The following is a 23,979-nucleotide window of genomic DNA, read 5'->3' on the forward strand; positions in this document are numbered from 1 at the left end:
AGAGCCTCTTCCGCCCTCTTTCGGTCACGTGACGCGCGGTCGCCGGCTCGGCAGGCGTTACGGGAGCCCGATGGGGACAAGCCGGCCGGTGTTTGCGTCTCACCTGAGGAGTGGGCTGCGAGCGCGCCGCGCTGCCTGACCGGCCCTGCCCGCGGGAGGCAGCGCGAGGGGCCGGAGCGCGGCAGCAGCGGGGCGGGCAGGGCAGCGCGGGGGCTCGCCGGGCGCCTTCCCGCCGCTCTGGGTGAGTACGGGCCGCCGGGGCCTGGCGGCATGTCCCGCGGGGTTTAGCCTGATCACGGGGCGCCCCTGGCAGCGGGGAGCGAGCCCGCCCGCCGTCCGCCCCCTCAGCCGGATCGCTCCCCCGGCCGCGTCTCTCCGCCCCGCTCCCCCCGCCGCGGCCTTCCCCCCGCACACACCCCGGGCACCCCTGCGGCCGCCCGGGCGCCTCTGCCCGTCGCCCTGTCAGTGGCTGCGCCGTCCCTCCGGTGCCGGGTGTCGCTGCCCGACCCCTGCGGCTGCCCGGGCTCGCACGCCCGGCGCTCCCGGGCCCCCCGGCTCCGTGTTCCCGGCTGGAAACGCTTGAGCAGCGCGACCGGCGCCGCGGGCTCTCCGGGCCGCGCGGGCGGGCGGGGGTGCCGGGGACCCCGAGCGGTGCGGAGCGCGCCCAGCCCGTCGCCTTGCACCTGAGGGCGCTGTTGGAAATGCTCTTCATGCTGTCACAAGAGTATTTGGCTGTTTCATCCTAACGGTTCTAGTTTTTTTTCTATTAAAAAAAATATTTTCCGTTAAAACCTCCCACTGGAGCCAAACAAACTTGAAAGAATGCAGCCTTTAGGATTTTGTGGTGCCATAGCCTTGTCGATGTATAATATTTTTTTTGTTCACATCATCCTTGTGCCAAGGAGAGCAGGCAAGGTATTTTAAAAGTTCAACACGTGTAGCTGCACTATTCAGAACAGCTTTCAGCATTTAGCCTACACCTAGCTCTCCTTTATCTCCGATTGTTCCCTTAGCGCTTTGTCATTTCGTAGTGTCTGATCCTGAATGCCTCTGTGATATATGTTCTGACGGTTTTAGGGTCCTTTGGATCTTATAATACATTTGCTTATCTCTGCTTTAAGTCCTCCTCTACCCCTTTTACTTGCCAAGGGATATCCAGGCACTTGCCAAAGGAGCGGTTTGTAGCTGGTGTGCACTTGAACAGGCTGTAAAGCAGCCGCATCGGGACCAAGCAGCACTGTAGCTGGAGAAGTGACAGTGGGTTTGGTGAGGGCTGTGACACCGGCTCTGATCCCAGTGCCGGCACAGCTGTGCTGTTACCTGTACTTATCCTCATACATCTCAGTAACTCAGACATCACGCTGTGCATGACATTACCGGTTGCAGCACAGATATGGCCAATATCTGAATATTGCCAGAACCCTGACAAAAAGTCATCCCTCAGATTCACGTGCATTGCTTCATCCCTGTCTCCTCTGTTACTGTTCTGGTTTAGGAGACAGGGAAAGGAGAAATCACTGTCTTTCTGAACACATATAATTCAACTTATATAAGTTATCTCTCTCTCTCTTCCCTTATCCTCTGGATTTTCTCCTTCCTTCCTCTTTTTCGTTAAATGCCACTGATGCTCATTTGTGCTTCAGCTGCTCTCTCTCCTTTATTTATCCTGTGTTTGTGATTGTATTTTTACTGCCTCATCATTCTCAGACTTCTATTCTCATGCCTCTTTAGAGCTACTTAGTTCTGTAAATATCAATTTTAAAATCTTCCTTCTCTCTGATTTATTATTAATGTCCTCTGTAAAATGCTTTGTGTAGCAAGAACATTACAGAAAACAACTTTGAATTCTGTTCTCTTTAAATAGTTGAGGGGTTGTTAACAAGCTTCATTTAAATATTTTTAAGTTTTCTGTTGCTGAAATCTTGCTGTTTCTTGTTTTGCTGTTCTCTTGTAAAAAGGGGTAAAAATTGAAATAACTGACAGAAAATACAGTTCTCAGTGACACAAAGTAGATGAGAAGTAGGCAAAAGTAGGAATACATTGAGGTATTGGATCTATAGGTCCTTGTCAAGTACAGCTAAACACACACAGTGATACTTACTATATAAATAGTTCATAAAGTGACTGTTCTAATGCTGTCCTTTTGTGTGTGTGTTTTACTGTATGGCTGGAAAGCAGTTGTCATGCAGACTCGAGTACAAAAGCAATGCCAAACTTTAGGGATGCTGTGGTGTAAATGCTGCTGCAGTGTGGTGATACTTGATAGCAAAAATTAGAACTGTACAGGTATTGCAAAATGAGAAGGTGAATAAGCAGTGAAACGCTTTTTCTCAAGTCTTATGAGTAATAACTATTCTTTAAGCTGCTGCCAGTAGATATTCTGGGTACTTGAGGTTCTTAAAATTTGGTCTCTTTATCGACATTATGATTTCTACTCCTATTGATCTGTAAGTGCTTTACTCATCACAGACCATGTTTCGAAATGAAAAGCACCTTTTTGAATGTGGAAGTGTCGGAAGACTGTACTTTGGTCATGTCACTGGCTGATCTGGCTGATGTCTTGCTAGAGGGACAAATCCGGCTTGCAAGACCAAAGGGCAGGGACAAAAAAAACTTGGAGTGAAATCTTAAGAATTTTGAAGTGACAGAACTGTTTAAGCACCTCTTGAAGTCCTATAAAGTGTTTATTTCTAATTAAATAGGTTGTTCCAGTTCCTTTCACTTGATACATACAAACAGTAAGAACTAATACAGATAGATTAAATCTGCATGACTTCAGGTATTTCCTTTTAAACTATTTTTTTAAGTTTACATAGAACAGTGACCTTCTTGCCTTCTTCCTGGCTCGCAGTCCTCCTGTGCTGCAGTGAGACTTTGAGATGAATGAGATTCTTCTATTTGATCTGTGGTGACAGGAAGTCCTGGAAATAACACTGAGGATCCCTGGATGGATTGCCAAGTGGATCGCATCTTAAATATGCTAAATGTGTGCCTGTAATATAGTGTTACACAATCAAGATCCTTCTGTGTTCTTCCTTCTGCTGTCTGAAGGTTACTATTAGATTGAGTTTTTATTGATAAATATGGGAAGTATTGCTTCTGCGTGACAGTGGGAAGAATGGCTTGTGGTCCATCTCACCTGCTGCGTAGATGGTCTGCATTGAGGCATTTCGTTCGCAAAGTTCTGCACGTTCAGCTTATGAAAGCACACACAGAGCAACAGATACAGCTTTGCTGCCAAAAAAAGTAAAAGAATGTAGTTGCAATTATGGCGGCAAAACCTGCCTTTTTGCCAGAGTAGATTACTTCACATAGGGAACTACTTCAACCAATACCACTATAAGATTTCTTGCTAGAGTAAGCCATGCTTCCCATAGGCAAATTTGCCAGGATAACTATACTTACATATTGTGCATGTGTACATATATGTATAGAAATACATATTTATCTCAATCCCAACCCTAAAAATAATGGTTATCTCAGTGTGAGCTGTTGGCAGGGCCCCTCAGCCATTGCCTGGGTAAGAAGTTTCTCACAACTGCTAATTCACTGCAGCTCGTAGGTTCCTCTGGGAGCCCCTTTCCAGCCCTGCTCGGGCTGCAGCTCTGGGGTGTCCCTCTCTTAACCGAGCCCCTGACCATAACCTCAGTCTGAGCCCTCAACAAGGTCCACTAGCCACTACTTCGAACAGCCGTAGATGTTCCCTTTCCAGCCCACCTCCAAGTGCAGCTCTAGGATTTCGTTTTCTCTCAACCTTAAATCTAACCTCTAAAAAACCCAGTTATCTTCGTCTTTGATATGGCTCCCAGCAATTGCCACATTAATAAGTTTCTCACAGCCCAGTTTCTGGGAAATTTGCCCACTGCTTCGCATGAAATTCCCCCCCTTTTTTAGGAAAATGTGTATATGAAGTATTGGCAAAGCCTTTTAAGTTTAAATAAAGTCTTGTTCTCTCTCTGCCCATCTTGTATCTGTTCTGCAAAAGTAAGATTTTCATTTACAGAAAGATTCGGAAGTGAGAAGTTTACAGAATTGCTTGTGATGGGAACAGGTGATGAATATGTGAGGTTTTCAAGCTGATTTGACAGGCCTTTGATAGGGAACTTTGTCCATGTAAGATGGAGTGAGATCTGGGTGACTGACAGCAAGCAGAAGGCTGCTGCCCAAGCTGAGCCTTTTCTTTTGTTCCCTGACATCAACATGCAGTTCTGTAAGACTTCATCCATTTTTCTCCAATACTGGTTCACTGGATCTGTGTAAATACAGATCAATATTTCTGGTTTCTTATCAGTCCTGAATAGCTTTCCTACAGATTCTTTTTGGTTTGTTTTTTTTTTTATTATTTTTCTGCCAACCAGCATGTGAATAGTATGTTGCGTGCAGGATTTCTACAGTTTTTGGTCACAGCTCAATTTGAAGACCCTCAGTGCAGCTTTAAGCATTACCTGCAGCATCACTTGGTTCTTCTGTCATTGCCTTCAAATCTCAGCTCCTTGTGACTACACTTCCTATGAATTATGTTGTATAATTTGTTTCTCTAAATAAGTCTGTTCAGTTAGGATCATCTACCACTTGCCTAGTAATCAGAACAGAGAGTTCCCTTTATGCACTTTCTGCTGGTTTCCTATATTGCTATTACAGCTTTTGGTTTTTCTCTTCCCAGAATGAGTGGGGCTGCGTTCCCATCTCCAGCTGCCGAGATGGCAGAAATGAATCGTCTTCAGTATGAAATGGAATACACGGAAGGAATCAGTCAGCGCATGAGGGTCCCAGAAAAACTCAAAGTAGCTCCTCAAAATACTGACCATGAGAAGGGCATCCAAGAAGGATTTCCAAATGCCAGTGTAACTATGCAGGTTCCAGAGCGGATTGTAGTGGCAGGTACGTCTGCATCTCAGTAAAAGAAAGATAGGTGAAAATTTAAGTTAGTTCCCCAAATTTCTGGGTGGAAAAAATATATATTGATACATTTTTAAAAGAAAAACCTGTAAAAGGCTTTCTGGTTTTCAAACAGTTATTGCTTTTCAACTTAGGAAGTTCCTTAAACTCTGAAAATGTTTCATGAATAGTTTTGCTATAGCTTGTAGTAGAGACAGTTAATGAACTAATTATGAAGATAAAATTTAATTGCTGACTTTTCAACTTACTAAACTGTTTCTGGAGAAAAAAAATATTGATTTACACCTGATTTTTCTTAATTAACTATAACAAGTTTGGGGGATGTACTATATATTAGCCATGCAAAATGTATTTCATTACAATCAGAATGCTAATTATGTTAAGGATCTGTCTACTATTCGGTGGACTCTATTAATACTTCTTTAGTATTTGTGGTCATGGGCTTTACAGTGAGAGACCTGGAACTGCTGAAGGCCTTACAATTTGCAAAATGTATGACATGCATATATTTTATGCTTTGAAAGAGTGACATCTTCACATCCCTAGTCACCGTATTTCTAAACAAATATGCCTTTAATAGGACTATGTCTTGAGATTACAAGTGCCCTACTTGCAGTAACAGTTGATGTTGCTCAGGATTGCTCGGAGTCGTTTTTCTCAGAGAAACTTCTCGAAAAACTGTCAATTAATGTGGTCTTTATAAGAGCTTTAACCAAAGTTTTTAACATACATGCCCTATTAAAGAAAGGCATACTTAATTATTTGGCATAGTCAGGGGAAGTAACTGATGTGATGTCTTTGAACTTGAGCATTAGCCCTCAGGCCTCAGAACAGCTTGCTTTCTATTGACAACTGATGTTCTTGCAGGTGATAGTGGAGACATTCCATTTTCCAGACCACCAGACCTTGACCTTCTTCAGTCTACTCCATTCAAACCACTGGCATTGAAAACTCCTCCCCGTGTTATATCTCTTAGTGATCGACCGCTAGATTTTTTGGACCTAGAAAAACCTCCACAGCAGACACCTCAAAGTGAAGAGGCTAGTACTTACTTTGCTTTTTCCTTAGTTGAGAAACAGTCCACTAAAGAAAGTGAAAAGACCAATGATTTCTCTACTGTGTTGCAGATCTACTTGATGCTAACATTAGTTGGGAAAATATAGAAATAGAACTACTACACTGCTAATAAAACTAATTATGACTTTGAAGATCTGTATTTAACTGGAATATGGCTAGGGGTTTGCACATCCAGGAAGATTACCCAGTACTTGCAAAAATAAAGCCATTTTTAGAACTACTCAAAATACTTTTAACAAAAAATCCTTTTGATTGAAGAGAGAGCTGCAAGATTTTTTTAATTTGCAGGTTATCAGAAAACAAACTCAGATTCTTCTAACGTGTAAAGTTAACCTTTGGAATTCATGGCCAGCTGATATAACAGCACATAGAATTAGTGAGTTTTGTTAAAGTTTTGAAAACTGACTTCAGAGAATGGTGTAACACTGGCATCCAGGTGGATGATGTATCATTGACCTCTTAAAAACTGTAAAATATTTATGAAGCTGCATATTCTATGGACGCTTAAAATACAGTAGAAATATATCTGGTGATAGGAAGTAATATTAAACATAAAATTGCTTTCTTACATATTCAAAGTTCTGTTTGTTCATACTTTTGGCATCAAATGATATGGAGAGAGAATGACAGGATTGCAATGAGTTTGGACCTTGGTTTTACAAGAACCAGCATCAGATCCTGTCATCAGTTGTTTTCCTCCTAATCACTGTGAAACCCATGAAAACGTGCCTTTGTATCTGAGGGCAGATCTAACTTAAAATTCTCCAATGCAAGTTATAAAGTGTCTCCTGGAATTCCCTGCCTTTTATCTCCCTCTTTCTCGCCTTTTACGCAGGTCCGCTCAGTGGGAAGACTGAAGAGAGAACGTTCCATGAGTGAAAATGCCGCTCGACAGAATGGCCAACTGGCCCGAAATGATTCCATGTGAGTAGAGCAACAGTATCCGGGGCAAAATTACAGCTTTGTTACATATTTTCATTGTTCCTTATCTCCTAATTTTTTTTCCAACTAATATTTTGTATATTGTGGCAAGTACATAATTTTAAATATTATAAGGCCAGTGGTTTTTCTTAACTTCTGTACTTTTTGTTTAGTGAGGCAACTCATTTGTCAAGTATTTTCTTGCAGTGGATGGGTGGGAGTGTTTGTGGGCTCACAGTTGGTTTCACCAGTTATCACGAATTGTTACTTCAGAAGATTTTTTTGGTTTCTGAAGTGGTATAATATTTATTTTTCCTCAAAGTGTCAGGAAATGGAGTTCTTTGTGCATCAAAATATTCCCAGTTCTCTTGCTGTTGCTATTATAGTGGTTTTCATTCATGTGCATTTTTCTTCGGTGTCAATGTACTTGATGTATTGGAATCTGTGGGTATATATCTTGATCTTTTGAGACCAAAATGGCAAGTAGCATTTAGAATTGGAAACTTCATCTGTTGATACCATCTGAGGTAGCAAGTCTTATGGTGTTTTCTGAAGACATACAGATCTGTATATTTTTATTAGATATGATAGTCTTTGATTAATCACAGTCTATTCTGAGCGCCAGCATCTTTTCACCTGGCTATAACTATTTTTGCAATGTACCGCTTAAAACTCATGTAGAAAAGATTCCTAATATAGCTACCATAAATAATACTTCCCTTGTTGAAAGGATCATAGCTTTAAGACCTAGAAGATGGTATTCATCTGTCCCAGTGTAGACTCTATGACACTATTGCTAAATCACCATAAACTTAATTTTCAGTAACTATAGAGAAATAACTGCATGACCTACTTAGGGTCTACCTATTTTTAGTCTAAAATAGATCAACTACATTATGTCCTAGAAATGACTGTTTTCTTCTGTTTACAGCAGGGGCACTAGGAGGTACTATATGTACTACATATCTGTCTACTTGTTAGTTCATTTGTCTAGAATCGGTTGAAATGTACGCCGATGCATGTTCTAGACATATTATAATTCTCCTTCTCTTCGTCTAGATCTTCATGGAAATATTGTTGCGTATCTTCCTCTTCTTACTTAATTAGACTTTTGGTTCGTACAAGCTTAGCGATTGCACTTGTCTCGGTGCTCAAGTCTGCTCAGTCATATATATTCACTGAGCTGGCAAAACTAGATTTACATTCTTAAGCTCCTGATCAGCTCGGTCTCCAAATGTTCCAGCATCCTACTAAGTGTCCAGGTTCCCTGTGGTATCGGTCATCCAGTTATGTCCTGTTGGACTGGGCATACTGGGATTTCATTGCAGGAATAGCCTTCACGTGTCTGATAGTTTGCATGATGCACGCTGGAATAGGTGGTCTTCATCTGATGGAAGCTGCTTGTGAAAAAGTTTACCCCTTTGATGTTACCAGCTCTGCTTTGCCAGTCTTTGATGTATTTCACTTAAAGGAAAAACAGATGGTACATGAATTCTTGCAACTTCTTGAAATCACTTTATCCTTGATCCCCAGGTTAGTAGTTTTCCAAAAGTCAGGGGCTGCGTCTGCCCAGCCAGTGAGCTGGGAAACTGGCAAGGTCAGCTCTGACTGGATGTATCCACTGGCTGTCACGTTTTTCACATACATTTGGACTTCTCTGGATCTGAACATTCTAAATCTGTAAAACTCATCTGTGTGCTTTGTTGTTGCTCAGTAACTATAGATAGAATTACTGTTTTATAATGGTCTGAATATTATTTGCCATCATCATTTATTAATCTACTAGCAGTCCTTCAGAGGCTTAGCAATACAATGTGCCCCTGGAATCCTCAAATTATAAAAAGCATGTGATTAATGACCATATAACTGGTAGCATGCATGACTCAGTTTATCATTTACAAAAGCCAGGAGATTATGACACATCTGGAGATTAGTTTTCCTCTCTTGATGCCCATGCTAGTGCCTGCATGATGTCTGTCAAATGAATCAAACTTCCAATGCCAAGTTGTTTCCATTATGAGTGTCTTTAGGAAAATTATATAAACTTTAGATTGATCCAGGATCTCTTCTCTTTTGTTTGTATGAAAAATAACAGCTGCTGATATCAAGCCTGCTATATCTCCACTCTTCACTGCCCATGTGCAAGAAGCTTTCTTCACCACAGCTTTCCACGCTTGCTGACCTGCAGATAATGTATTTTAGTAGGACTTCATTTGTCTCTTGTCCTCTCAAGTATCTGTTTTCTTGTGACAGAAGTTATGCTCTGCCTAATGTGTAAATCATCTGCTTCAAAATCATTGAGATTCCTAGAAATGGCTTCTTTTTCTGTCATTGCTTCTTCTGACTCAGTGTGTTCCAAAAAAATAAATGACTTTGAACATGCTGCAGCATTCTCAGTGATGCTGAGTCTGGAATTCCTCCCTCATCCATGTTTTGTCAATCTCCAAGTGGAGAATATGTCTGTGTAGCTGGCAAGCTCGCAGGAGAATGTTGTGTGAATCCAGATTATGAAAACACTGTGTTCAAGGTGGAACTTACATGGCTCACACAAATGCAGGAAAGCCAACTCTTTTGTACTTGGTGAAAAAGGCTCTTGGCTCTTTTCATGGTATAGGCCCACAGGACACAGACTGTAAACTGCAAAAAAAAATTGCAAGTTTAATGTAAATAAAACCAGAATTAGCATTTCTACAAATGCAACTGATAAGGTGGCATTTTGCTTTCACTGTGGTAGCTACTTAGAGAAGCTCCCCATGTGGAAGTGTTACTGTATGGCACAAAACAGGCAATATAAGCAAACAAACCTGCTTTATGTAAATGATGCTACCTCAGATGGTTCTGGGTATCACCTAGCTCATAGACTACTATCCTTTTGGAGGCTCATGGTAAATTTGATGCACGTCTTCTAAGTTTAGCTTCCTTGTTGATAAATTAGATCACTTAAGTAGATGAATTCTACTACAAGTGTATTCTTTGCACTACAGAAAATGTAGTTGTACGCCTATTACCTCGTATCACATTTAAATTTCTTTACCACGTAGAAATATTATTTTTTCCAGTGGTAAAATACAAAACCAAAACATAAAGAAACCAGCTGCTCCTAAAGTTCTTATTTCCAGTGTTGTTGGCTGAAAGAAGTAATCTTTGTTCTAAATAGTATAATGATACGTTTCTGATTCATCAAAACTGTCTTGCCTTTTAAGTTCATATCATGTCTAAGTATTTTACTTCTGGAGTAACAAATACTATGGTACTTGACAAAGATCAGCTCTTCATTTCCTGTGCTTGTGTGACTCTGGTTCACATCTTCAAACAGGAGAGTCCACATTTTACTTAAAATATTTAATTCCTACCTACAAACTACTTTTTTTTTCCTTTTTTTTTAATGTTTATTTCTATTACCTCCTTGATTCAACTTTCTAATAGACATGATAGTCTACTTGGATGCTGTGATGAGGACCCCATTGAAAAGGCATGTGAAGCACTGCTTTTTAAAACCTTTGTTTTTTCAACAGGACTATAGTACTCAAGTTTTAATCTGGGACACTATTGTCCTCCTTGGACAAAATGTTCAGAGGTACTGCACAAAATTCTAGAGCTTGACCTACAAAGTGACAAAATAAAACATTCCGGAATAGGTTGTCAGACTGAAGCAAAAGAGGTGGCTGGGCTCCCTGTCACAGTGATGTCTATGTGGTACAAATAGTTGTTTCTTTTCTGTTGTTTTTCTCTCCTTGTCATCCAGTTGCCTGCAGAGACAGTTCTGAGAAGTTTTTGGGAGTTGGGCTTCACTAAAGACAGTAATTCTCAAATGCTTTTAGAAAAACTGAGACTAACAAGCAGGCATCTGCCTGTACACTAACCATCTGTCTGCATAGCAATAATGACAGCTCTCTAAATTACAATCTCTCTATTTGAAAGGATGCTTACTTAAGACATTACAATTATTATTCAAGGTGGTACAGATCAGATACTGTCCCAAGAAATAAAATGCCACGGTTCCAGTCACCTCTTTCGAATAAGGATTGCACGTAAGCCTAAATGTTACCTGGTGTATGAAAATCAAGAGTGTGTTTCATTACATAGCTTTCTGCAATACTAATTTTCTGACAAAGTATCTGTAGTTTAGAATATGAAATTTGGAACAGCCTTTGCTACACTGAATGTGTGATTTCTAATTTTGCTTCAGGGTTTCTCAAACTTTGCCACGTTGTTTCCCTGTGTAAAGAACATAGGGAAAAGTACCTCGCAGCAAAAGAGAAGGAACAGTTTCAACTAAGAACGTATTTGTAAAGAAAAATTAAATTTCCAAATAGCTTTAGTTTTTTTGATTCTTTGGCTGTTTTTGAATAGCTGGAGAAACAAAGCTTTTTTTTTTTTGGCCGTCACCAGCCAATGGCGAGTGCAGGGTTTCCACTTCTGCACTGAAATTCAACAAACCACCAAGAGTGGATGGAAAAGGGGACAGCATTTCTTTTATTTTCTGCTCCAGCTTTTCCCTTAGAAAAACACATCTCTCCAGAGAGTTCAGTTTCACAGTTTGAGAAATTCTGTTCTTCGTGCAAGTCGTGGGGGAAAAGGTGATGGTGTGCACGTCTTTAATGAGAATAGACTGTCTGTGTGATTGAATTTAAAGTAACCTTGATTAGTTAAATCTGTTTACCTCTCATTTGATTCTTCTAGAACTGTAAGTCAGAGAAATATCTGAAATACACTTTGTACACATCACAAATGTTTTGAGAAGGTTTAGGGGAGATTACTGCTAAGCTAGAAACTCTGCATATAGTAGAATGGTACTGTGCTCTTCCATGGTAATTTCTGTAATTCCATGTTGTTTGTTTTGATTCTAAACTCTGGAATCAACTGGTGTTTGTAACCAAGGAATGCGAAAATATGTGGCTGGAGCTGTGTGTAAGAATTCTTATCAGAGATTTGAAACAAAATTATACGTAGGGCTAAGATCTAGACCTAAGACTGCAAATGGAGGAGAGAAGGGATTCCCCCTTCTACAATGTCTACATATGTACAATGTCTAGCGATAAATAGTCATACTAAATGTTAGAGAATTTTCCTTATGTTAGAAATTTTTTCTTATGTCATCCTGGCTGATTTGCATATCAGATATTTGCTTCATAATATTTCTTCTCCATGGTCTCTGACATAGTCCAAAGGACTACTGCATGTTTACAGGACAATAATTTTGAATCCTGAAAAGAAAAAAGAAAAATTTGGTTTCTTCCCTTCCACACCCCCATATTCCTGATTCTTGACATTTGAGCCCTTCATAGAATTATTCTCACTTTCAGTCAGAAAGGAAGAGAGATCTCTCTCAAACTACGCACTTTAGAGGGTTATTAAAATTAGCAATAGCCTTGATGGAGAAAATTTGATCAATTTCATGTAGCTGTACAGCTTAGCTCATAGCCAGCAGCAAATAGATTTAAATAATATTTTAATTAAATAATTTAAGAAACTAAATATTCTTTTAAGAATTCAATGATGTCTGAAAATGAGTGAAGTAATCTCTTGTAACTGCCTTTCCTTACAAGCCACCTATAAATCAAGGATTATGAAGTAGTTCAGGGGCTAGACCATGGGGTTAGGAATTATCTAGTTCTGAAGTCTGCCTTGATTTTTTCCTTATTTTCCACATTTTCCATTTTACCAGCATGTGTAACTTTATTCTAGAGAATTTTGTGCAGGTTTAGTTAGATAGGGGGTTTTTTCAGTATCTACTAAAGACTTTGTATGCAAATAACATTACTATGGTATTTACAGTAATGCCATTCTGGACAACAGGAATTCAACAATATCTTCTGGTTTGCAATATGTCTAAATACTGTTTGTTACCTTTTTTTTAAGATGTTTTTCAGTCTATTCTTTAAATCTCTGAAGTGATGAACAGGAAAAGTTGCTTTTAATATAAAATATACTGTGAGACAAACCTTCAGCTCTTCTGTCATTTCCCTTAAGCCAGCAAATCCACAAAGAAGTAGAATTTTCATGAATTCACTTTAGTGGTAGTATTTCCATACTTGCCTCTGCTTCTTGATATTTTTCTAGTGAATATTGGCATTTCCAGTGCAATTCAAGAGTAAAAATGTGTGGGTGTGTGTGACCACTACCAATCGATTGCAAAGCAGAAGTCGTAAATATAAAAGAAATACCTATTCTGCAAATCTTGAGGAATGATAAAAGCTGTAAAGAAGCAAAGTAGATGTTTATTTGATGTCTCCTCCTCCTTTTTACTTCCTCTCATCCAAATATGCGACAGCAGCATGAAAAAATATTTGCCATGTAGGTAATAACTAACGAGCAGTATCAGTGGAGCAGCAGCCAGTGCCGTCCTTGCCTGTCTGCTGAAGCACAGGGTGGGTGAAGTGAGATCCATGGAACCTGCTTGCAAACCGTCTTTCCAACTGGATTTTCTTTCCTACTCAGTCAGCTGCAGAGTAACTCCATTCAAAATAAGATTATCCATAGAATTATGACCCATCTAGAATCATCCAAATATCAAACCAGCTTCCAAGCACTCAGCCACTAATGCTTTGCTTAATTTCTTAAAAACGCCAAGAGTGGGAAGATTGACATTGTAACTCCAAAAACTGTTGGAACAGAGCACAAGTGGCAAGAAAATGAAATGTGTTGAATCATGGATGCTAATATTAGAATAAAAACTGTCCTAGGATTTAAAGGGTATAGTGACTCACACTTTGTTTTGCATTTGTGTTAATATTTACAATTAAAACAAATTACTTCCTATTAAAAAAAATTCACCTTTACCTAAAGTTTCCTGATTTAAAAAAAAAAAAAAAATCTTGACATGTGAAAAACAGTGTGGATAAAATCCGGTTGAATGTAAAGAAACAAGAGCAAATCTAAATCAAAACTAATTTCTGTTTCATAGAGATGAGGTTTGTATAATCCAAATGGTCATGTTTGAATTTCAGTCCTGTGTATTTTAAATATTATTTTTGCATCATAGTCAAAAACACAGATTATGTAATTTGTTGTCGCTGGGATATGAATTCTCTGCTTTTTTGGAATTTCTTGTAGTTGCCTTTAAACTTCGTGTGCAAATCAAAATACTGTCTTGATCTTTAGTCACAGATTGAAGAAAAATTTTTGTCAAAGAGGTTCTGTGTGAGATTGTCCTTATTGAAAAAGGCTTGTGTTTTGAAAAGTGATTATGCATACAATTTTTTTTAATTCTGTGTTTAAAAGACACTTTTCTCATTGACATCAATGAGGACTTGAATACTGACTTAACAGGTACAGATTTAGCTGGGCAAGAACTTTCTAAAACTAACTTGTATAACATCAGAACTGCGTCCTATTGTTATTAGTTGTGTTTCGTTTTGAATAACATATATAAATGTAGCTATTAATCCCTACGCTACTGGAATTTGGGAGTGTTTCCTTATAGTGCTGGGGAAAGGGTAAACCAAAACCAAGCAATAAGCATTTTGGAATGGGGTCTATCTGAAAAGGGGTTTTTTCATTTAAAATCTGACTATAGTATTTCTCTCTTCATTTACTATGCTCGTATGAACAGTGTGACACCATCACTGCAACAGGCCCGTGTCTGTCCTCCCAATATGTTACCTGAAGACGGAACTAATCTTTACTCTGCTCGTGGCATTTTGTCGTTTATCCAGTCTTCCACTCGTAGGGCTTACCAGCAGGTCTTGGATGTGCTGGATGAAAACCGCAGGTGATTGGTTGTCACTGATTCTGCCAGCTTTTGCTGCTTTTTTTTCTTGTCTCCTTTTTAGTGGAGTTCTGTTTCTGTTTACAAAATAAGGTGACATTATTTGCTTTTGCTTTCCTTTGCTTTCACTATTCATAAGAAATTTAATTGTCCAAAATTCACATTTCAAAAATTTTGGTTTCCTTCCAAATAAAAATCAAAATAGGAAGTGTTAGTCTGTGACTACAGAGGATTCTGCTGTTCCCAGATCATCAATATTTTTTGCAATTGATACTTGATCCTGACCCTGCAATTTATTAGCCTTGTCTTCTGCTTTTCTGTTGGTGAGCAATGGTGCAAATCAATAAGATTGGGTTGATGTTGTCATAAAACATTAAAACAAATGTGCAGGAACAGGGTAGAATATTATGCAAGACATTGTAGACACTGCTGTTGATAACATGTCAAGACTTTCAAGCTGATTCAGTTTATATTGCGAATAGTTCTCTCTGGTCGATACATGACTGATGGTGACGACTTTTCTGGATGCTGAGAGCAAGAAAGGCAATGTATAGTGAGAAGCTCGCTGCTCCTCTGATTAGTGTTGTCTGGTTTTATGGATAAGCTGAGACTTTGAGAGGTAATGAGCAAAAACGAGCCTCATGGCAATCATCTGTAGTATTTCCATTCTCTTCAGCAAAGTTTTGCCCAGTTGATCTATCTTTGCACTGTTTTGATTTGACACTTCCAAGCACGGCAAGAATGGCATGTTTAACACTATAGAAACATTTAGAAAGACTAATAATGGCAAGGTTAATTTACCAAAAGCAGTCTTCATTTCAATAGTATGCCAGCAGAGAGGCTCAGGTAAAAACTGCACAGTTAGTCTGTAGCGCGGGGCTGCCCAAAACCCCACGGGCTTGCCAGGAGATGCTTGGGAGGAACCCTGGGAGGAACTGCTCATTCCTGCTGCCGCCCTTCAGCGTGGCCTGTGCCAGGAGCTTCTGTGCCACTTGCCATCTGCCTCTGGTTGCTAATGTCCCAGAAGCACTCTTAATATTTTGTAGTGTGAAGTTAAAATAATTTGCTTGCCAGTTGTTTTGGGAATGTGACTATCAAGCCAATCTTATTGTGAATATCTTGTTTGTGGTCACTTTACAAACTGGCACCTCCTGTGGCTCACCATGTTTGCTGACCTGACAGTATATAAATGCCCATATTAACATTTGTGCATCATATAGAACTCCAGTCTTGCTGGACTTTATGTTCTTAACCTGGGTCTTAAAAAAAAAAAGTTAGCTGCATAGTTTCCCTTGAAATTCTGTGAGTTGGATTATTAACCCTGACCATGAAGATTCAGGCTGTAGCTGTTAAAATTTTGATGCCTTTCAACAGCTGGACAGCAATACCTTTTTTTCCCCTTGTCTGTATTCAAAATTAGATGGAATTACAGGTTTGTTTTGTTTTACAAAATTAAAGCTCCCATATATGGAGGAATTCTACTGTCTGTTAACAATAGCACTTATGGATACTGTGCCAAGAGTCCTTGTTAAAGTATAGACTGAAATTCCAGCGCTTTCCCCAGTCTGCAGTGAAGCTAATGGGTTTTATTCTGGCTTCCATTAAGCATGTTCTTGCCCTTATTTTCCTGGATTGTGGGAGACATACACATATCCATACATACACTTTCAACTTTAGTTATCAGAAAATTTCAACAGTCCTGAATACTTCAAAAGCTGCATTTCTCTTCCTAGTTTAGGTTAATTTTTGATGTGTTCTTACTAACCTTCCTGGAAGAAATGGGAAACCTGTTTCTAGTCACCTATGAACAAATAGGTGCCAAAATAATGAACTTTTCAATAAGGTGAAAGTGTGTTCCTTCTGGCTGGGTGTTTAGATACCCACCATTACACTACAGCTGGTGTAGGAATGTGAAATTTGGATGATCCACTTGCATGGTTGCAAAATATTGTTCATTTTAAATTGCTCCAAACCTGCACTCTGTTCTTTTGCTCTGTGTAATGTGCTTTCTATCTCAAAACCTTATCTATTTTAACATTTTATGCTTAATACTAGAAGAGATCTTTTAAAATGAACAAGATCTGACTATGTGTTACTCACTGGAAATACTTTTAAATTGTTTCATGGCTTTTTTTTTTTTTTTTTACAAAATGTTTTCCAATCGACTAAGACTGCTAATGGTAGGTGCTGATTGTACTGCTGCAGGTAATGAATTATGCCTAGTTTAGCTTGCACTGTTCACATAATAGGTTATTTAAATGAGCAACAATTTAATGATCACTGTTCACACTGCCTTTACTCCTGCATTTGCTTCAGCTTGGACAAGAACAATAGGTCAGTTTCGGTTTTGAGTTCTAACTATTTTTCTGTTTCAATTTCTGTCAAATGACTGTAGGGCCAATATCTAGTGTCTTTTAAAGACTGATCTTTCATGCTCTAGGCAAAAAAAAAAAATCAAACCTGCATTTAAGGAGATTTTAGTAATGTATTAAATGCAGGGAAAAAAGACAATTTTATATCTGAATAGAATTGTGAAATCTGTATGTTGTCTGAACTCTTATTCATCTCTTGGGTCAATACCTCTTTATTTAGGAGAAAAAAGTATGGAAATTTATTACTCTTTCCTTTCTTTAGAATAGCCCTTTCTAAAAAGCCACCATCCTTCTTTAAAAGCCAAACTTCACCCACATAATTCTATCTTGAGGTCTTATGAGATCACTTTTTATATTGAGCAAGTTAATGATATTTTCCTGGTAGAACTAAAACAGGATGTGAGTTAAGACCATTGAAGAGGGCTACGCAGGACTTTGGGGTGATACAGTTCAGAAGAAATGAGATTGGTCTGCAAATGTGACAGAGCCTGGGAAAAGCAGTGGCCTGTTGCTTTATTGAAGTAACCGCTTACAGCGCAGAGAGAAGCGAGGAGAGCAGTTTCATCCAGCCACTGAGTCTTCTACGCACCAATCCTTTCTGGACTTCAGAAGCTGAGCTTCTCACCCAGTCCACATCCAGAATGTGTCCTTGAAGTCGTAATGCCCATTCTTACGGCCTTTCTGAGATTTCCAGAGCTCTTTCAATGTACAGCAAGAGGGGAACATAGCTGCTACCTCTTCTGCACAAGGAGAACGTGCTGGTCTCAGTCTCCTGGGCACATGCACAGAAATGGTAGAAGTTGGACCCGGGTACCTGGATTGTCCACACCTTGTTGTTCTCCTCCCAGACCATGGGTTTGATTACATCATTACTGTGGTATTGACATCGCTTACTCTGTTCTAAGCAGGGGAACACAGGCCAGGCCCATTTGGTCATTGCCTTATTGCCTCTTTTCCCACTGTTATTAAATTCTATTCTATGCATTCCCATCATGTTTCAGGCTGCCACTGTATTTGCAGTGAAACAGTTAAGCGTCACGTATACATGGCCTTGCAGTTATGGCTGCTTCTGATCGTGTGTTAATGTTTAGGATGGAATTGACAGGAGCAGGCAGAAAATTCAAAGTTTTAATGTACTCAGTTTTTTAAAGAAGGCCGTGTATTTCATAGCTTGACTATATTATACTAGTGCATTCTGTATTTACCAAAAAACTTGCTGCTGATTTTGAGGCAAGGTGATCCCAGTTATGAGGCTGCTGTGATCTATATAATGATTTTTTTTTTCTTGATATATAAATACAAGCAAGTAAAAAGGTGTGGGAGGGGCAGGTAATGCTTTGTCGTCCACCTGTAAAGAAACCTGAACTGCAAAGAAAAGGAAGAAATCACGTGCAGCTTCTTAACAGCCTGGCTGTGTTGGGAAGTGGAATTGAAGACTAGTTTAGTTTAGATTAAGTTCCTGATTTGCACAGATCCCAGCGTGCTCTGGGTTTGTTCCTTGCTGTTGCCCTCAGCTACCTCCAAGCCTGTGGCTTTCCTTAGGAAGGGTAGTGTGAATTAGTTAGTACTGATTAGTTCTACAACAGCTATAAAACTTTGTTTGCCACAAAACATCACAGTGGCCAAGAGTTTAGAGAGCAGCTGAGACCTATTCTTCTCATTACACGAAATTTAAATGTTGTCCTGGGTCAGATGGCGTGGGAAATGCCTGCTGCATACTGACAAGCGGGTGTTCACCTGCCTGCCAATTAATTATGTGTGATTTATATGTGCACAGAAATTCTGCAGTCTGCTCCATAGCTCCTGTTTGCTAAATCTCTTGTGCTTTCTCAGAATATTTAGTTCTAGCATCTGTCAGACAAGACTTTAGACTAGCTGAATTATTTCTCTGATTAAAAAATAAGAATACCTTTTTTGATAACTTTCTGCAAGACTTCATACATTTGGGTGAGAATGTTCTTTTATCGTATGTATTGGGAATGAGGAGTTTTGCTTTGTAAAACACATCATGCTGGCTTATCTCATGTGCTAGACAGAAAAACATCATGATATGCACTTATGGTGCTAATTATAGTAGGACCTAGTCCCTGTAAGTATTGTATCAGGTAACAGAGTTTCCTAAGGCTCCTAGATCCTGATCCTTTTAAATTAAGTTAGTAGTTGTGATATTTTTGCATGGTTCTTGCTCGTTTTCAGGCCAGGCCACGATGTTCTCCCAGTCACTGCAGCATCAACCCTCTGCCTCCTGCATGTACCTGCTGTAAAGTTCTTTATAGCTAAATTCTCATTGACTTTCATTTTTATATTCTGGAGCATACATGGGTTAAATGCATGGTACAAATACCTCCTGTTAGCATTGGGAAAACAGAAAAAAGATTTCAAGCTCTTAAACAGTTTGTTACACATCGTGGATGTGGAACACGGATGCTTCATTACCAGAGTTACTGAAAACACATAGTCCTGACTTCGTCAGAAGGTACCGCTGCTATTCACATCTTCACATTGGGACACAGAAACTTCCTGTTGCAAAGTTAATGGGTATTATATAGTTGCAGCAGCTTAAAAAGCTCTACCTTTCTTTCTGCCTAGAAAGGAAAGCAAAAGAAATTGAAAGGTCAACACTTTTAAGTATGTTCATACCATCTACTTGAAGCTTTTAGTCACTTCTTCCTGGAGAGATCTACCTCTCTTAAGACAATACACAGTTCCTAGGCTGCTAGCCCCAGTTTTCTGAATTACATCTAGCATAGATGAGTAAAGAAAAGACAAATCTCCTCTTTCCCTAGAGGGAGGAGAGGCTGATTAAAAAGGCTTTTAGAAGTATGTCTCTATTCCAACAGCTGTATCATCAAAACTTTGCCTACATGTTTTAGCTGCATAAACATTCACTGTTGATTAAATTTGAATAAAAGAAATATGAAAGTGCAATTTACAACAAAATAGATATTGCGTTGAAACATTATACAAGTAGAAGTATTTTGATGTTCCTTTGTTCTGTGTGTTTTACCTCTTATCTCTATCGTTTCCCGTTTCTGTCTGCGTTCTCTCTCTACAAACACCTGCTGTAGGCCAGTGTTACGTGGTGGGTCAGCTGCTACCACTGCCTCTAACCCTCATCATGACAACACCAGGTAAAGAGTATTTTTTTGCTAGTCATGATCCACTAATTGAGAGTCTAAAGTTCAGACTTCCATTTCCCTATTTCTAGTGTCCTTATTTTAAAGCATAATGCTCATTTCTGTCCTCCCTCTCAACTCTTGAGGTATTTCAGGCCTTTTCCTTACCCATCCAAGCCACCTGCCAAGACCTCGCTTGTCTAATAGGTACAATGTGCTGCAGAATTCTGGCTCAAAGGAATGTGTGAGGGGAGACTCTTACGTTAGCAGTATACCTCAAGTATTTTCTATTTAGTAGTGAGTTTCATATTTTTATTGCTAGAAAACTTGGCCTTGCATCACCCTGTTTTTCCAGGTGTTCTCAATAACATGCCTATGATGGTTAGTTGGAGTTGGATGCCTTTTCACTGCCACTGTCTTGGCAGATTGACGTTGTTTCAGTGGAGCTGGATGTAAGATTGACACGTAATCTCATAGTCAGGATGAAGGAAAAAAAAATTATTCCCTTCTGCATCTGTTGTTCCCATTTCCCACTAGTGTGTTTTCATTGAAATGGAGATTATATTTGTGCCATGCAGGTGATTCTTCTCTAACTCAGGAATTCAGGTTTTGTAATAGTGCAAGAGATTATCTCAGGGGATTTCTTGCTGGTAACCCTCTTGATTTAATACCTGGAATAGTTTGGAAGTTGGTAGAGCAGCAGTGATATGCTGTAACTTACTGTGACTTTATATTAAATTTATGTGACCTGGGAGGGAGATGTGCCCATCTCACTGAAATTATGAGCTTCTCTGCTTTTCCCAACCATCTACTACAAATTTTAAAATGGCTACAAAAAGAGCCGCCTCAGAAATCTTTTTGGCTTTCAGAGGACTTGTAGTAGTAAAGAAAACTTGCTTTATTTTTTTGTGTGTGCAAAGCTTCAGGCTTTTTTTAAAGTAGAAATGTTCAAATTGTTTTATAATTAACAGGTTTATTTTTAAAATAACTTTGATTAGCAATATGAGCTTCACAGCACTGAGGAAATAAAAAATAATAAAAACCCCACATACAACAGTTTGTCTTTTTGATGTTCCCCAAACTGAAAGAACTACAAGTAGTAAATAGCATAAATTATAGTTAAGTGAATGTTTGAAGTCTCCTTTAGAATGAAAAATTAATAATGGCTTTAATGAGAAAAGCTTTTTCTGACAAAAGCAGTTGCCAAAACTGTTGTTGTTGGTCTCATACTGTGTTTTTATAACAGCTGTGACTCTGTTGACAGACAATTGCTTATTTGACTATTCCCTTACTAAAAGCTATTTTTATCCTGATCTCACCTGGAGAAGGTTTTCCTCTCCCTGTTTACCCTTCAATCAAAAAAAAGAACCCACAGACCAAACGTAATTAACTTCGTATCTTTTATACAGTGTTGCTCAAGGATCTCCTTGTTACCTAAGTCAGGACTAATATGACTCTCATCTAGAAACAGCAATTCTTATTTAGAAACAATATGATACAGAGAAACTTTTGAAAAGTTTTCTGTTGGGGGGTGGGGAGTCTTGCCTGAGCTTGGGATGTTCCATAAAATTTGCTGCAAGTGATGAACAAACATTTAGCGCAGGAGCAGGATCTGCACTGAAGTGCATTCTGCAAGCTCCAGGAATTCTACTCATATTCACATTAGTTGAAGTTGTCCATTAACTGTCATTAAATGCTAAGCATTCTTTTAGATGTATTTTGTTGTGAGTTGGGTAGCCTTGACATTATTTTCCTAAGATGTTCATGTGTCCTGATGAGAAAGCAAGTCAAGGGGAGCTAACATTGGAAACCAGCTTTAAGTTCAGAAGTGAGAAACGCAGTGGTAGGTGCAGCATCAGGAGTTACTTTTACCTGTTAGTTGCTGGAAAAGAATCTGGTTAAGAGGTAGCATTTGGATGATCAAAACAGATACTTTACGTAGACTTTCTGCCACTTCCCAACTCATAAAAAATGTGCTGTGTTTAGTTAACTTGCCCTGGAGTTAGAATAATGCTTTCTCTGAATTGCTACATTAAGAAAACTGAGAGGTGCTCTGGAAACTAACTTTTCAATGCATGCAAAGTTCAGTAAGTGGTGACTCTGCGCTAGACGCTTCATTTGCAGGGTTCTCTGTCTTTGCCTAAAATACTAAGATTAATGTGACTGAGATCATTAGTCTCAGTAGGTGTCCACTTGAGATATTTAAGTAGGTACTGAGCGTAAGACACCCAATTCTTTCCAAGCCTTCATTTTATTTTTTTTCTAATCTTTGGCAAGTCTCTTGCAACTTCGGCGTTTTAGGTCACGCAATTTTCAGGTTTCATTAATCAGTTAAATAACTGGAAGCAGTCTTTTGAGAGTCCAAGTGATGGCAAGAAGTCTGTCTGCATGGACAATCTTCAAAAATATTGAAACGTGGAGAGCAGTAAACCCAGATTCAGTCGAGCACTTACCCACTTCATATGTGTTTGTGCTTTATTTGGTTAGGAACCTATTAAAAAAGACAACTCTGTAAAAGCTGGAAAATAAAAAAAAAAAAGTTCTTCTCTCTGTCCCACAAAAAATACATCTACTAGAATGTGGATAAAATATGATACTTGCTAATCTTTGCATGGATGAGACCACTAAGCTATCTCCCTTGCTTGATAGGTACGGTCTTTCCAACATGGATACTCCACTTGAGGGAACACCAGATGACATGACAGTTGTAGATGCCGCTTCCTTAAGACGACAGGTATGTAAAACACAGTAGTTTAAGATAAAGCTGCAGTGGTAAAATGGGGGAGCAGGTTTTCTGTCTGGCTGCAAAGGTGCCCGTAACGGACGTGGTGAGGGATCCCCTCAGTACCTCTGCGGTGCTGCCCTCACGTGTTCTGGGGATCTGCAGAGTCCCACTCCAGATCTGTTCCTAGGGACAATAAGATCAGATCACTAGCGACTGAAGATAAAAAATCAGGTTATCAAATGTCTAAAGTCCATCTGTCTGAGATAGTAATTTTGCATGGCTATTCAGAAGCTTCTAGAAAGTCCAGCAGCTTTTAATGAAGTATTAAAAGCCTTTATTTGTTTTTAGATAATCAAACTTAATCGCCGTCTACAACTTCTGGAAGAAGAAAACAAAGAGCGTGCTAAAAGGGAAATGGTCATGTATTCAATTACTGTAGCTTTGTGGCTACTCAATAGCTGGCTTTGGTTTCGGCGCTAGACACAGCTCTGGGAGCAAAGATTTAATAGTTGAAAATACAAACAAGTTGCAAAATCCTTTGTTTCTGTTTTTGAATTGTATTCTGTTTTATAATACATACACTGGAAACTTCCACCACAGATAAAGAATTGCAGTGTTAAAGGGACACGTTGTTCAGTTATAATGTATTTAATAGATTTGCATTGCGAATACTTGCAGTATCCTCCTTTGCATGCTTCAGTGTAAATATGGATCAGCCAATATGAAGTTTTCTTCATGCAATGTAAGGACAGTGATCTACAGGAAAAACCACTGGATGTTTTGTTACGGTGGTAAGAAAACCCATGGAATGGGTTTGGAAAAAATCTAAAAACAAAGGAGTAAAAAGAAGTTTTTATTGTTCTGTTGTTAGACGCAATTAAACATGATTGCACTAGTTTTCCTTTAGTCCAAGTAGTTTGAGGTGTGCCACGTTCAAGGAGTGTGTCCTGTTTCATGAGTATGTTCCTTGTTTAAGCACATGTTCAGGTCAAATAATAAAAGGTATTCTTTGCTAACATGCAGATTGTTCAGAGGTGTGTAATATGGTTTTTTTTAGCTTTAATTTTGCAGATTTTTTTCTATAAACTACATTTTTAAGCAAGTCAGTCTGTGAGTAATCAAAAGATGATGGAGTACAAGATACTGATGTAGTCTATT

The 23,979-nt window shown here is 39.2% G+C and overlaps 1 protein-coding gene across 5 annotated transcripts; it reads left to right on the plus strand.

The window, feature by feature from the left end:
* Positions 1–46: 46 nt before the first annotated feature.
* MFF (mitochondrial fission factor) lies at positions 47–23,979 on the plus strand. Of its 5 annotated transcripts, XM_065640488.1 has the most exons (9): positions 47–241; positions 4,664–4,881; positions 5,767–5,939; positions 6,812–6,900; positions 10,854–10,928; positions 14,453–14,611; positions 20,049–20,111; positions 22,746–22,830; positions 23,170–23,979. In XM_065640488.1, the coding sequence occupies exons 2-9, from the start codon at positions 4,665–4,667 to the stop codon at positions 23,299–23,301; spliced, it is 993 nt and encodes a 330-aa protein (XP_065496560.1). In that variant the 5' UTR covers positions 47–241; position 4,664; the 3' UTR covers positions 23,302–23,979. The 5 variants fall into 5 exon arrangements, with proteins under 5 accessions (XP_065496560.1, XP_065496563.1, XP_065496564.1 ...); XM_065640491.1 differs by lacking the exon at positions 20,049–20,111; XM_065640492.1 differs by lacking the exon at positions 14,453–14,611.

Source organism: Caloenas nicobarica, chromosome 8 (assembly GCF_036013445.1).
Source record: "Caloenas nicobarica isolate bCalNic1 chromosome 8, bCalNic1.hap1, whole genome shotgun sequence".
NCBI classification, from domain to species: Eukaryota; Metazoa; Chordata; class Aves; order Columbiformes; family Columbidae; genus Caloenas; species Caloenas nicobarica.

What these genes read in the sequence shown, in the direction of transcription:
- MFF (XM_065640488.1), top strand. Translation starts at nt 4,665, where the DNA reads ATGAGTGGGGCTGCGTTCCCATCTCCAGCTGCCGAGATGGCAGAAATG. An exon ending in AGAGCGGATTGTAGTGGCAG is followed by an intron (nt 4,882 to 5,766) that starts GTACGTCTGCAT and finishes ATGTTCTTGCAG; the next exon opens with GTGATAGTGGAGACATTCCA. An exon ending in CTTTCGAATAAGGATTGCAC is followed by an intron (nt 10,929 to 14,452) that starts GTAAGCCTAAAT and finishes TCGTATGAACAG; the next exon opens with TGTGACACCATCACTGCAAC.